The sequence below is a fragment of the Siphateles boraxobius genome, unplaced genomic scaffold, assembly GCF_051911475.1.
Source record: "Siphateles boraxobius isolate OS27281-9 unplaced genomic scaffold, OSU_SipBor_1 77, whole genome shotgun sequence".
In the NCBI taxonomy this organism is placed as follows: Eukaryota; Metazoa; Chordata; class Actinopteri; order Cypriniformes; family Leuciscidae; genus Siphateles; species Siphateles boraxobius.
The window spans coordinates 14,887,910-14,903,025 of NW_027509205.1; the positions used below are offsets into that span (position 1 = coordinate 14,887,910).

Genomic DNA, 15,116 nt, shown 5'->3' on the forward strand with positions numbered 1-15,116 from the left:
TTGAACGAGCTAATTCTTTTCAATCAACCTGTTAAGAGGTGAATTGGTTTGATTCGATTGCATCTGTTCTCAAGTCAACAACTCACTCATTCAAAGATCCGGCTTGCAGTTAGCAATTCACTAAATTCACATCTGACTCAAAATGAGCCAAGAACGGGAGATCTTATGAGCTTGAGTGCGCAGATGGCACGAAAAGTTACTATGCAGGATTTTAGGTACTATTAGTGTATATGAAAACCTTATTTAGATCACGGCCATCAGTTGTTTGTGAACTAAATCTGCTGTAAAAGCCCACTATATGAAATGCTTGAATGTGGACATGTCCACATTTGTGTATTACCATCTGAACGGGTAGGTTTTATATAGGTAAAATCTAAACATAACGTTAAAATATTTAATGTTAACACATTTTACCCAAATATTATATATATATACAGTATACTGTGTATATATAAGTGTATAAATATTTAGCCCCTACCAACACATCTTGAGCCGTGGGAGTATTTAAAATCGCAAATAAATTAAAATGTAGTTCAGAATCAGTACTTTTTTTACTTTTAATACTTAAGTACATTAAAAATGTAGTACCTCTGTACTTTTACTCAAGTCAAATTTAAATGGATTATTAAGGTATCTGAACTTTTACTCAGATACTTGATTTGTGTACTTCATCCACCACTCCCAAAATGTTAAGTATAGTAGATGACAAATGTAAGCAGTGTGATTTCTTTTTTAACTTATTTAGTTTTAAATAAATGAAAAATCTAATTTATAATATAAAATAATATATTTTCACACCATTAACATGGTATTCATTCTAGTGTGTATTTAAGATTTAAGATGGGGACAGAATGAGTGATTCCTGCAGCTGATTGTTTGGAGAAACACTTGGGCACAAAGACTTCACCCTCACACAGAAGGGAGGATGTTTGCTTTTAACCTCCTTTGACGCAGCATTTGTTTTCCCCCAAAGTTTGACTTGGGTCAGTTAAACTACTGATTTTTTTGGAGAGGCCTGTTTTTTTGTTTTTCTTTTTTCTCAGGGTTGTGACCAGGTGCTCGCCTTGTAGGTTTAAGAATGCTGCAGTGGTCTTCAGAACAAACAGTGGGGAACAAAAGTCTCATGCGAAATTGGAGCATTTTTCATTATAAATCACCACAAACTGATACAAATGTTCTTGTTTTACAAGTTGTTTATCAAATGGAATTTCAATTTTGTCTTCACTGTATATACAACAAGGCTTGTCCATATAGACATACACTACCTTTCAAAAGTTTTCTCTCTAAGTATCTAATGCTCAGAGGCCATTTATTTAAAAAACAGTAATATTGTGAAATATTACAGTTTAAAAGAAGTGTTTCCATTTATACTGATTTTGGTGCTCAAGACGCTTATTATATCAATGTTGAAAATAGTGCTGATTAAGGATTTTGTGTATTCAATCTTTTAATATTTTTGGTGCTTTTTTTTCAATATTCTTTGATGAACAGAAAGCAACATTTATTTGAAATGGAACTCTTTTGTAAGATTATAAATGTTGATCAATTGAATGCATCCTTGCTGAACAAAAGTGCAAATTCTAATTAAACTCATAAGTAATTATGCTCGTAAGTGCTTGGAGACACTCACAGAGACAGCGCTGAGAATGACACACCTGCAATAGAGATCTTATCTGACAGGATTTCAAACCTCCCCCTCTGGTGTAGAGTTCCTGGGGTTAGGAAGAGACAGAAAGAGAAAGAATGGGTGGTCACTGCATGCTCAGACAGCTCTGCTGACTTCTCATATAGATTCATAATGTACAAAAATTCAGAACATCTAATGAAGTGAAATAAGTTCAATAGCTTCTATTTTCTTCGTAGAAGCGGTGAACCTAAACATGAACCTAGCTTCAGCCAAAACAGAAAACTAATTGACATTCTGCAATACCTCAAATGTGGTGTCATCCCACATTATATAGAGTGGACTGGGTCAAACTATTGAGTGCCACATCCTCTTTTTTTGCATGCCTTTGCAAAGCGTGTCTTAGTACACTTTTTAATGACGTAACAATTTCCAGAAGCTGCCCTTATTAACTTTATCATATCATTGTATCAGCTTGCAATTTTGGCAGATTACACAAGATGAGCGAGACAAAATCCTACAAAATAAACACAGCGCTCAAAATGTGCCACATGAAATCATATTCCCAGGTGATTGTGAGAATTAGAGCTCAGGAATTCCATCTGATCTGTAATCAGTCAAACCCCCGCTGCTTCCAACCCACATGACCATTGTCTTGTTCCGAATGCCTATAGAAATCAACAGGAGGGGTGGGGCATTCCTCTTCCTGTTCAGACTTGAGCTCATGGCATTGTAAAAAAAAAAAAAAAAAAACATGCTGTTTTAAACACGATTTTTTGATACAATGTGTAAGGAAGTTACAGTCATAAAGCCCAAAGTCTGTAGCTGTTTGTCTTTTCAGCACAGATAATTGTACTGTTAATTTTTATTGGCCATTTTACAGTAAAAACGATTAAATATGTATGCAAAAGCCAACCATTAAACAACAAACGCAAATTGTCATAAATGTATTTGAGATGAATCTGCATATAAATAGTGTGCAATAAAATATCTATTAAGTTAAAGTATCGAACTTAAATTCTATTATAAATTAACATTACACTTAGTGAGTTAGTGGCACTAGGTGTGGTTCAGATTTATGATACGGAGGGGTGCGGTTTACAAAAAAAAGACTAATTCCCATTGGTCGCTGGCTGCTTGTGTAGCAGCGCTACCTGAAGCAGGTAGGCAAATAAAGAGACCTGAGAAAGAGGATCACACTGCTGCTCACCACGATGGGACTCACGCGCACATTGGGACCAAGTAAAAACATTCAAGTACTTCATACTTCATGTTCAAGCCTTTTTTTATTTTCGACAGAAAACAATGTTTGTTGTTTGTTTAGCATCAAGTTGGATCTAACACCATATACAAGGTAAGTGTGTGGTCAAAATCAAGGTGGGTAACATTTATCATTCAACATTGCCTTAAGAAACTGACATTTGTATTGCATTATAAATATTGTGTTGAATTGTTTTTTTCAAGTTGACCTAAAGTCTTTCTACATTCTGCTTTGGCTGCGATGATGTTAAAAAATAAACTAAAAAAGTACTTTTGAACAAAGTTTAAAATGTATGTACATACATAAATTACTTCAATAATAAGAACTGATGATTGTGTGCATGTAGGAGGGTAAATCAGTACAGATCCGTGTTAAAACACTTGGAAACCCCCTTATCAAGCACAAGCATGTTCGCAGGGGGAGGTGGGGGTTTAGGGTTGGGTTACACTGTGTTGAGAGTCAAAATGTACGGGTTTTTTTGTGGTTGGCAAAGCAAACAGGCCTCGTACCTGTATGACCTACAGGCATGAAGGGAGAGACAGGTTTGGGCTCGCTGAAGGGAGAGGCCAAGTCACAGGATACTTTCTCTCACACTCTCTGACTCTCATTGCAACAAGAACCTTGAGCATGGAACATCCTGAACCTGCACAACAAATAATCAATTAGATTTAGAATTTTAAGTTAAAATGTTCACAACTTTTTGCAGTTAGAATGAGTACAGTGTTTTGAATGGTCTTTAATCCCTGTGATCCGTTTATTCACAGTGTGCTTATGTTGTGTCACACTTCATACAGGTATGGAAGAGCTGCGGGAGCCGTAAAGATGTTTTATCTGCTCTGTGAATTCTATCCTTCATTCCACCGGAGTCTGTATAGCTTTCCAATCAGATTTCAGTGGTGTGAAGTGTAGGAGACATGGAAAGATCTCATCACCTTCCACAACCTGCGAAGGCCTGTCTCGTGTTAACAGGGGGGGGAAACAGCACAGATACGAGGAGAAACACACGTCAAGAGAACATGTAGCTTAAGAAAGCATGCTTGACTAGTTTTCAATTGTAGTATAATTTGCCATGTGCTTCATGCTTGCACGGATTCATGCAGGTCGTGAGACCGCTGTGAATGTTAAACCTCAGCTGTCCTATTATGCAGTGAATGCTTTTAAGTTCAGCATATCTAAACATCTATGTAAAGCAACGTACCTCACCCTGCCCTTTTAGCGCACCGTAGCTCCGCAAAACATGGCATGTTTGTTCATCTGCTGTTGTGGAGAGAACCGAGGGGGGTTAAGTACACACACACACACACACAAGCAAGATTCACAAAGCCTGCCAAGATGTATTTATGTATGCTGGTTCAGCCTTTATTCTCTCAACCCCCACTAATAAACTCACTTTACAAAATGTGTTTGTGTGAATTGCTTAATCCTGACAATAAACTACTATAATAAAACAAGCCCTTACTCGCTGCCCTGGCATTTGTAGTATGAATGTTGTGGTTTATGAATTTCAATTAGCCCACCAAACGTGCTCCAAATATGTGACCTGCTCTTTGCATTCATGCGGTGGAGGCTGAGATGATGTTAATCTTGGAAATGATTTCACAAAAAGCCAAGCTGAGGTGAAGCGAGTTCAAAGCAAGGCAAGGCAGAAGGGCTTTCAAGTTCATCAACATTCAATGCAAAAGAATATTTAAAAAAACTTTTTTAGCTGTTTGGTTGATTCCCCTTGTCGACAGACATGCTCCTCGAAAATGAAAAATATATGCAAAGTTAGAGTTGTGCCTCAAGGTTACGCCTTTGGCTTCTCATGCACAACAAAACTGTTTTCACTGTTAAATCATGTTTTGACATGATCAAACCCTTTTATGCATGTGTCTAGATAACAGCACTGAAAATCCATGTTAAGCCAAATGTAAAGCACTAAGGAACTTCATACAAAACAATGCTATACATCACATATAATTGGTAATTTTCGAACATAGCTTTGCTAATAACGCCGTTAAAGAGAGTTATGTAAGAGATAATGTTAGGCTGGTCATTTTCACAAATTAAATTTATTATCACAAAGCAAAGAGGTCTTCCATCACACTAAAGGGTTTTATTTTGTGATAATGACAGACTGATTATATATTATACCTTACATAACACCTGCTAATCAATTTATTAAAAATGGTATAAACAAAAAAATTCTGCCTTTTTTAGATTCTCGTAGCTTACACTACAAAATCCAGGTTTGATTCCCAAGGAATGCATGAACTGATCATATATATACCTTAAGTGAAATGTAAGTTGCTTTGAATAAGTGTCTGCCAAATGCATAAATATAATAATATATAAGTAAACAGATATACAGTACAAGGACATGCAATACTGATTTGGGTTTAAATTATTTGAATAATACAGATATTTGAACCCTGAATGCAACGAAATATCAATTAGAATGAAGTATTCCAGACACCAAGCTGGCCACAAGAGGGTCTGTGAGAAATGTATGAAAAGTGGGAAAATTGTAATTGAATGAAAAATGTTCACTTGAGATCACAAATATATAAAAAAAATCCTGTTGTAGAGGGCCGCTGTTGAAACAATCTAAGATAAATGTGCTACAAATATGTTCACTTTTAAATCACAGCACTGTGCTTTCCTGTTTTGCATTGATGTGAACCATGGCAGCATCACATTTAAGGCAGTGTTTGAAGTACAATGACTTAATTTGCTGTGATTTTTGTTTTTGCCTGCCAGGCAGCTTGCCAAACACCACAGTTAAATAGTTCAATATCCCCATTAAATGCAAACAGCCTTTAAAAATCTCAGATATTGTTCAAAGGAACTATATTTCACTAAAACTGCTCAAATTAACAGGAGGGTGTAGCAAGAAACAAACCCTGTTCCACTATTCTATTCACTATTCAAAACCACTCTACATATAGACTGTTTAGTTTCAAATTCCACGCATGACAACTCATGATTCCGGACAATTTGAAAATAAAGACAGACCCACAGATGTAACTGCCATCTCAAAGATTTCAGTTACAATGCGAGAATTTGTGGTCAGCTTCTTCCTCCTCTTTTTCTTCAGCCCAAGTCTAGCTGACGATACAGGTAAGTGGAGATGGCTTACAGCAGATGCAAATAATGAATAGACACAAAGTTCTGTGTGACTGATCCACCTGCTGTGCGGTATTGACATGAGAGGACTGCTTATTCACTGAAGGTGACAGTGATAGAGAGGAAAATGCATCTCCTATCACACATCCCCATTAATTGATTACACCTCTTCCCCACAATGTTACGCGTCTGCCGCTCACATGATTTTCACAGCTGTTCTATACATTCCTCAAAGGATGGTATCAGCTGCCATCATAACAGCTGCCATAAAGCGTGATACAGGTACATCTAGAATGGTAAAGGCACAACTGTATGTATACATTGTGTGTGTGTGTGTGTGTGTGTGTGTGTGTGTGTGTGTGTGTGTGTGTGTGTGTGTGTGTGTGTGTGTGTGTGTGTGTGTGTGTGTGTGTGTGTGTGTGTGTGTGTGTGTGTGTGTGTGTGTGTGTGTGTGTGTGTGTGTGTGTGTGTGTGTGTGTGTGTGCTGGAGAGAGAAAGGTGGCACTGCACCTCAAGACATTAACTGATCCATTGAATAAAGTGTTAATAAGAAAATGCAGGGCAAATAAGAAACAAATCAGAAAATGGAGAACATATTAAAAAGTCATTATGAATGTCATGTTATTAATATGGCTAGTTAAAAATATTCTTAAAAGAATAAACACTTGTGCTGTAAAATGCATTACATTTCATTCAGTTGCAAAACAGCTGTTTGAAGTTTGAAGAATGTGTCTGGCGTGTGTGCTCCTCCTCCAGAGTGTTCATTACTGCTATAACCAATCACAACATTTTTTTAAAAAGATGACAGATATAGTATTTTTTTAACTAGTAAGAAAAATTACAAATTGACTACAGAAATGTCCATGCCTTACCCAGTTATTCTCTCTCTTACCCATATATCTAGAGTTTATACTATCATTAATAAGTTCGGGGCCAGTTAGATTTTTTTTTTTTGTTTCAAAAGAAATTACTTTTATTTAGCAAGAATGCTTTAATTAGACTGAAAGAGACAGTAAAGACTTTTACATAGTTACAAAGATTTATAAAATGGATAGTTCCGGTCCTTGATTCTGATTGGTTGAGCTGCGATCGAAGCCGTTGTAAATTACGCAACAAACATACACCTGTGACCGCATTACATTAGTATTACTGCACAACTGCTTGTTGCTAGTGTTTATTTTATGAATAAAATAAATATTAAAATGAATATTTTTATGGAGTAACCGTTTTATAAGCAATAAGCCCCTTGAAGCCGTGTTGTACAGTGTATTTAGAACAGCTAAGGGGGTTTTAGGCACTCCGCTCATAAATTCACTGTAAATCACGGCTTCGCAGGGCTTATTGCTTTATTCTATTTCAAATAAATGTTGTTCTTTTGAACTTTCTATTCTACGCCCCTAAATAGAGAACACGCGAAAGCATTGAAATATTTTTTTTTATTTCCCCCATGATTTCAGATTTTTCCCAACACCATGTCCCTAGGAAATATGGGTAACGCTTCATTTTACAGTCCTGTTTCCCATGTATATACTATAAACTTATTATAGTAATTACAATAACTGGGTAATAACTAGGTACTAACACTGAACCTACCCCTAAACCTAACCTTAACCCATGTACTTACCTTATATTACCCAGTACTTTCTAGGTAAGTACACTGTAAGTACTGTACTGTAAAATGAAGCGTTTCCGAAATATGTACTATTCATCAAAGAATCCTGAACAAAAGTATCACGGTTCCTAAAAAATATCAAGCAGCACAACTGTTTTCAACATTGATAATAAAAAAAAAATTCTTGAGCAGCAAATCAGGATCATGTGACACTGAAGACTGGAGTAATGATGCTGAAAATTCAGCTTTTACATCACAGGAATTAAAATAATAATAATAATAATAATAATAATAATTCACAATACTACTATTTAACTGAATTTTTGATCAAATAAATGCAGCTTTGAGAGACTTCTTTTAAAAAACATATCTTATTAAGTGACCCCAAAGTTCTGATAACATCCAACAAAGACCACCCATTAATATTCATAACCAAGTGTAGATTAGAATACGACCATGCACATATTCATATCAAAAACTTGGTGGAGGCGTGGTTACTCATTTCACACACAAAACGATAAGTCAGTCACAGAAGAATAATTTACATATAGAACAATGGTCATGTTAAACTAAATCACAACTTTCTAGTCCCAATAACCTTGACTAACATCATAAGTGGGAAGGGAAACAAAATATTGAAATGTGTCTTTTTTTTCCCTCTTCTGCCACAGTGGCCGAGGACATTGGACCTCACCAGCTGGAGCGTCTGGTGGAGCTACTGACAGATCGAGAGTGTGAGGAGTTCATCTTGGCCATGACTCAACCTGAGGACAACATCTTCCAACACTTGGACCGACTATCTGCAGAAAGGAACCAGTTACTGCAGTCAAGAAGACGCAGACACACAGGTAACCGTGATAAACACAAGCGTAGTTTAAATCAGCTCTAATCAATTGATACTTATTTGTTTTATGCTAATGAAACCCAGCAGTGCGATGTGTGACGAGACACATCCTGCAGTAAATGAAGAGGTCATGAGCAACCAAATGTGTTTGTTTATCTCCACTGCACACATCAGTCTGCCGTTGAGTGGTCCACTCGAGAGACATCTCAACCAGACGAATTGTTGATATTATACCTTTTCATCAGAAATGAAATCTATCGAGGTAGTGGGGCATGATTGAATTGTTTAATTGCCTGAACAACTGAAGAGCTGGCTGCTTTCCTTCTGGCTGTCTGGAGCACGTTTGATATTTTGCGTGTGTGTGTGTGATTGTCAGACCAGAAGCCCCCCTGTCGCTCAGCGCTGAAGGACTGGCTGCAGATTCACGGCAAGCAGATATACTACGACAGGCTGTCTCGTGCACTGCAACAGATCGGCAGGACTGACATCGCCATAGGTCAGCTGCACACAACAACACTCACACACATACAGTACACCACCATATACAGTGAGTATATACTCACCACCACACTCAGTAAACAATCAAACTGATACTACAATCATTTTTACACTATTGAGAAGAGATGCACAATATATCATTACCATAATGGTTTTGGGCTTATATAAAAGATTCTTTAATTTAGTATGTGTGAATTGATCAGATATTGGATATTTAATTGTGCATGATCATTTCCTCTATTTTTATTTATTTTACATAATTTAGACTACCTTTGTTAAGTGTGCCGAAAACTGAAAAGTAAAGCCAAAACGATTCAAACGCCCCCTGGTGGCTGGCTGCAGTATTGGTCATAAACCCCACCCCCTCCATGTAATCAAATGGGACGCAAGCCAAACTAAAAAAATCCAATTACACTTTTCTGTCATTTTAGGCAGTTTTTAATCACACTGACGTATTTTCAAATGTTTGTTTTTCCAATAAGTTTGGTTTTAGTTAGTTATTAAATGCTATAAAATTAGGGTGTAACATCATGATTGACAGCTGTGCTTGCGATTGAGTCTGTGGGAGCGGGAGTGTGTGCGGGACATTGATACCGCGGCTCCACCTCAGGATCACTGCAAGGACTCGGGCTCCAAATTATGTCATCACAATGACTGTTTCTGGGATATTTTGGCTTCATTTGGTGGAAGGAAGTGGAGATGCGTTGTCCATCTTTTTTTACATTCTATGCCTCCAACTCTCACTTAAAGTTAATTCTTATAAAAAATTATAATTTAAAAACACTGAAATGTAATCTATATCAAAAGGATATCTATTTTTCATACTGATCATTATAACGTGATGCTTAAAGTCACTTGTTAAATGATTAAAATTATTGATTTTAGTTTTTAATGTTTTATGTTTTAGTGTTATATTTTTCATTTTATTTAGCCTACAAAAAATAGTATAGAATAGCTGAGATGTATTGTTGTTCCTAAGTGGTCTACTATTCACTTTCCAAAATTGAGAGTCGTAAACTTTTCTCTACATTTGATTTTTTCACTTTATTTTGACGGTCCCTTTAACACATTCTGTTGTCTATAAGTAACATTGCACCTTAATGTCTACTAACTCTCATTACAGTATTAGTAGACTGGTAGGGTTAGGGTTAGAATAAGTTGACATGTAGTTGCAAAGTTACTTATAGTAAGTAGAATGTCCGTTGGAGGACCATCACAATAAAGAGTCAGCAGATATTAAGCAGACTGTACACTAATTCTTTAATGAGAGTTAGTTGACTTGTAGTTGCAAAGTTACTTATAGTTAACAGAATGTTCAAAGTCCTACCCAAAGCCTAAACTTAACAACTACCTTACTAACTATTAATAAGGAGTTATTAGGAGTTTATTGAGGCAAAAGTTGTAGTTAATAGTGAGAATTAGACACTAAACTAAAGTGTGACCAATTTATCTAGTCAACTAGTAGTCGTTCATTTAAGCCATTAGTCGACTTTAATTAAATTTAATTACTTACATATATACTAGGAGAGGGGCATGGGAAATGGGCTTGAGTTTCACGGCTAAGAAAAAATATTATATGTAACATTGCTAACATTGTTCTACAATACAGAAAAATACTAAACCATAATAAAGTGCCTTTAACATATAGATGAAGTGTTCAAGTGCACACATTTAGCTTACCGCAAATGCGGACTGATCATCTCCACGGGATAGTGGATGTGCTGACTGAAATGCATGTTAATTTAAACATGTCAAGCAGTAAGCCAGGTACTAATTAAGCTTCCATACTCCGCACAAACACTTGTATATGCGCCTAATTATAGCGCAAAATTATTGTCAATGTTAGAGCAAGAGACCATGTGAACTTAGGCTACTACTTACATGCTTCAAATAATGAGCCATGATTGAGACTGAATAATAATCAGCGAACATTTGGATTTCCTACCCGACATACTATAATTACAGCATGGAACAGCCTTGTTAACAATCGGTAACACTTTATTTTACAATGTCCTCGTTATCTGTAGTTACTGTAGTAATAACTATAAATTAAGCATAATTACATGCAACTAACCCTTAACCAACCCATATTCCTAACCCTAGTAAGTAGATGTGGTTAATTACTATTACTCAGTACTTAAATATATAATTACACTGTAACATGGACACATTAAAATAAAGTGTAACCTAACAATCTGTTTGTCGTGGATTTAAAATGTAAAATTAAAATTTGATTGAATACGCCTTCTCTTGTCGACTAATGTTTGGTTGACTATTAGAGGGCATTTCTAATTTTAACATAGTAAAACTACATACTTCACCTTTAAGGACCTCTTCAAAGCCACAGCTAACATGATATTCAGTTATTAACATTGGAGTTTGCAAGAAACTTAAAAAAAGTTTTCTTTCTTTTTTTCACACCACTAATGCAACGAGCACCGAGCTAATTCACAGTCATTCATCTTACATGCCAAAAGATGAAACTCAGCAGACTGCATAATGTTATTTTTATAAATTTCTGATAGAACGCACTTTGCACCCTGTCACTCCTCTGCCAGTGATTGTGGTCCGGCGTACAGGCCGAATGGCATCAGATATAAGAAGGTGCAAACGATATGACAGCAGGCTCGCTGGAGCTGACACCAGATTCACTACACGCCATCTGTTCCTTTCATCATCTCCGTTAAAGGGAGAAAGGGATAAACAGAGAAGAAGAGGGGGGAAAAATGACAGGCTCGACAGCCCAAGAACATCCTTCAGTCAAAAGCGGTGCATTGCAGAAAATAAAAATGATTCCTCTGCAAACACAGAAACTGATGCGTATGGGAAATGCATAATGCCGCAATTACAAGAGCTTTAATTGGCGGCCTGTAAATGGGCTATGATGAGCAGTAGCCACTCAGCGACAGCACCTTGGATAAACTGCATACTTATGTTCCGGCATGTGTGTCTTCTTCAGTTGTTCTTGCTTCATTATACTTGGTACATTTATTGGGCCCTGCACACTTAGTTAATCTCATTTCAAGGCGTTCATGGAGGCTATTAGTCTGTGTTTGATTTCTTAATGTGCTGCAAGAATTACTTGTGTCTTGTACGAATATGAAATGAATGTCAATAAACAGCTGCTAGAGCTGCCTCCAGCATGATTGTCATCAATTAATGAAGTGAATTCATGTTAAAACCCTATGAGTAAAGACAACGGTCACCACTAGACAACTGGACCGGAAGTAATGCATGTGCTTTTTATCTAACAGAGGTGGGTAAGAACATCAACCAGGACAAAACTCTTGCTATACAGAAATATGTGGAAGGCTACCATGAACTTGTTAGCCAAATGGAGAAGCATCAACCAGAAGATCATGATGATCATGAGGAGGTTCTGCAGTACTCTGCAAAACAGGGTGAGATGCCTCAGAAGGTTTACAAATTATAGAAAGACTGATGTGTTTAAAATCATTTGAGTGGAATTCTTGAGTCTCTATTTCTAAACCATAAAATATGTTATTATGCAAGTACATTTTAAAAGGGTAATATTATATAAGTCTTTTTCCCCCTGAGGTCCTCTTATAATGTTAGTCTAGAACAGGGTTGTCCAATCCTGCTCCTGGAGGGCCACTGTCCTGCAGAGTTAAGCTCCAACCCCAAATAAACACACCTGAGCTATTCCGGCATTTACTAGGCATACTAGACACTTCCAGGAATGTGTGATGAAGCAAGTTTGAGCTAAACTCTGCAGGACAGTGGCCCTCCAGGAGCAGGTTTGAACACCTCTGGTCAAGAAGGAGCCACGTTTCTACTGATTAGGCATTGTTGATGAATAAACATTGAAGTCATGTGTTAATATTTTGTGTCTTTGACGTCAAAAACCTAACAATATTAAAGGGTCACTCCACCCATTTGCATTAAGATTTCCATTGTTAGAAATCCAGTCATACTATTGAATGGTCGTGCAACACTCTTTCATTTTCCCCTGAGACGAGAGAAATCCTCTATTTACCTTTTTCACTTCCTCCTACAATGACGCAAAAATCGTCATTTTACGTCATTGTAGGAGGAAGTGTAAGAGGGGGGATTTCTGTAAAGACTACAAGCACTAGTTCCCACCCTTTCAAACCCGCCCATAGGGGGTTGGACCTAATGCGCTAACAGACCTATCAGATCAGTGCCAGTGCATTTGATTTCACCGGCAGAACGTGTGTTTGGTTGCTCACCCGAGTTTTGCACCCCATTTGGATAGCGGCGTCCTGTAGACCTACTTTAGAATACCTAAGGGCAACTGGCAATGTCAGCCAAAGCCTACAGGGTCAAATGGTCGTCTTTCTGTAAAGTAAGTTTATTTTAATTTTGTTAACACGCTAACGTGGCAGGTTCATTGCACAAATATCTTGCAGTTATGCTAGCTACTGTAGTGGGAGTGGTCTGCGGAGCTGAGCATTGCAATGCACTATGGGGATTGTTGTCTACAATCCACAAGCACTAAAAAGTAATTTTCTGCCTTTTATCGGTCAAGAAGGTCCCAAATTAGAAATTTATGATACTATTCTACTACATATATGACCCACTTTCAATACATATTCATGTCTCCACCGGTGGAATGACCCTTTAAAACAAGCTATGTTGTCTGCTTAGTGTCAGTTTCTGCTGAACAGTTTTTGGGCTTCAAAATTGCTTTTCAGAAACCTATGTGTGACGTCACAAACACTATGTCCATATTAATGAATTATTATGTCTATGCTTAAAATACGTCACTGCCATTGTTTTTTACACCAGTAATATTTTTTTCTAAGGCATGTTTATAAAAGCTACTTATATTTCCTAATTGAACTAAGGCCTAATCCTGGCTTAATATAAAACCTGTCTGTGAAACCAGGCCTTAGTGATTTGTAATTGTTTTGAAAGAAGCTTAAATTCTAAGAAAGGCTACATTTATTTGATCAAAATACAGTGAAAACAATAATACTGTGAAATATTAGTACAATTTAAAGTTACTGATTTCTATTATACATAAATTGTAATAGAAACTGATTTCTTAAATAAATTTATTCTGGTGATGTCAAAGCTGTATTTTCAGCATCATTACTCCAGTCTTCAGTGTCACACGATCCTTCAGAAATCATTCTAATATGCTGATTTGCTGCTCAAGAATCATTTATTAATGTTGAAAAAGCTTGTACTGCTGAACATTTTTGGTGAAACCGTGATCAATTTTGATGGATAGAAAATGAAAGAAAACAGCATTTATTTAAATATGATTTTTTGTTACAATGTTAAAGTCTTTACTGTCACTTTTGATCAGATTGTGTCAATGTGTCCTTGCTGAATAAAAGTATTAATAACTTTTAAAAAAACTTACTAAACCTAGTTGTCTGTAAGCACCTGTAACTTATCTGCTATCATGCTAACAACTCTTGCCACTGATTGCTTCACAGCCAGAGGGTTCACCTGGAAAGACTTGGACTTGGTGGTGAAAAGGCAACCAGTGCCACCTTATCAGCACCATCTGCTAGACAGAATTTGGCCTCTACTTTACGGCCTCCTGTCTGGATTTGCCATCGCACTGCTCATGAGCATCGCCATCTTTCTTATAAGCATATATGTATCCCATGGCAACAGAACCAAATCCAGGTCTAAGCATCAACCCTGTTGCTTTCCCCTCCTCAGTGTTGTGACATCATCAGAGGTACGTCGCCCAGAGGACACACGCAGACCGAGTAATGGATGTTCAGGATAATAATGAAGCCATGTTCATCAGTATGAAATTCATTATTAAACGTACCTTAGATGGCTGATTATGACCCATGCAACTTGTCTCAAAGTGCCTTCTTATTGGCTGTTATCTCATCTAGTGTGCTATTTAAACTATAGTTAGACAGCCTATGCAGACACCTTCAGTGCAGACAGTTCCCACTGCCTCTCATAAAGACATTTCTGCAATAAAGCACCTGACAGAACATAATGACAGCAATCTGTTACCTCCATCGGGACTGCTGCCATTGTCCTGTCAATGATTTGATGGTGTGTAGGGGAGGCTGCGCTGGAATGCTGTTGCCTTGACAATCTTAGCAATTCCTGTTTCCAGTCCGCGACAGTGGCGGTGTGCTCGTCTGGCATTGAGGAAAAACTAATTATCCAGCCTGGCTCCTTCTCCCCTGAGCTTGCACATGCCCCCTGA

General features: G+C 37.2%; 1 protein-coding gene across 1 annotated transcript; it reads left to right on the plus strand.

The window, feature by feature from the left end:
- The first annotated feature begins 4,183 nt into the window (after window positions 1-4,183).
- tmdd1 (transmembrane and death domain 1) lies at window positions 4,184-15,116 on the plus strand. Its single transcript, XM_077218308.1, has 6 exons — window positions 4,184-5,984; window positions 8,274-8,450; window positions 8,823-8,942; window positions 12,199-12,345; window positions 14,374-14,655; window positions 14,968-15,116. Exons 1-6 carry the CDS (start codon window positions 5,837-5,839, stop codon window positions 15,114-15,116), a joined length of 1,023 nt encoding a protein of 340 aa, XP_077074423.1. The 5' UTR covers window positions 4,184-5,836.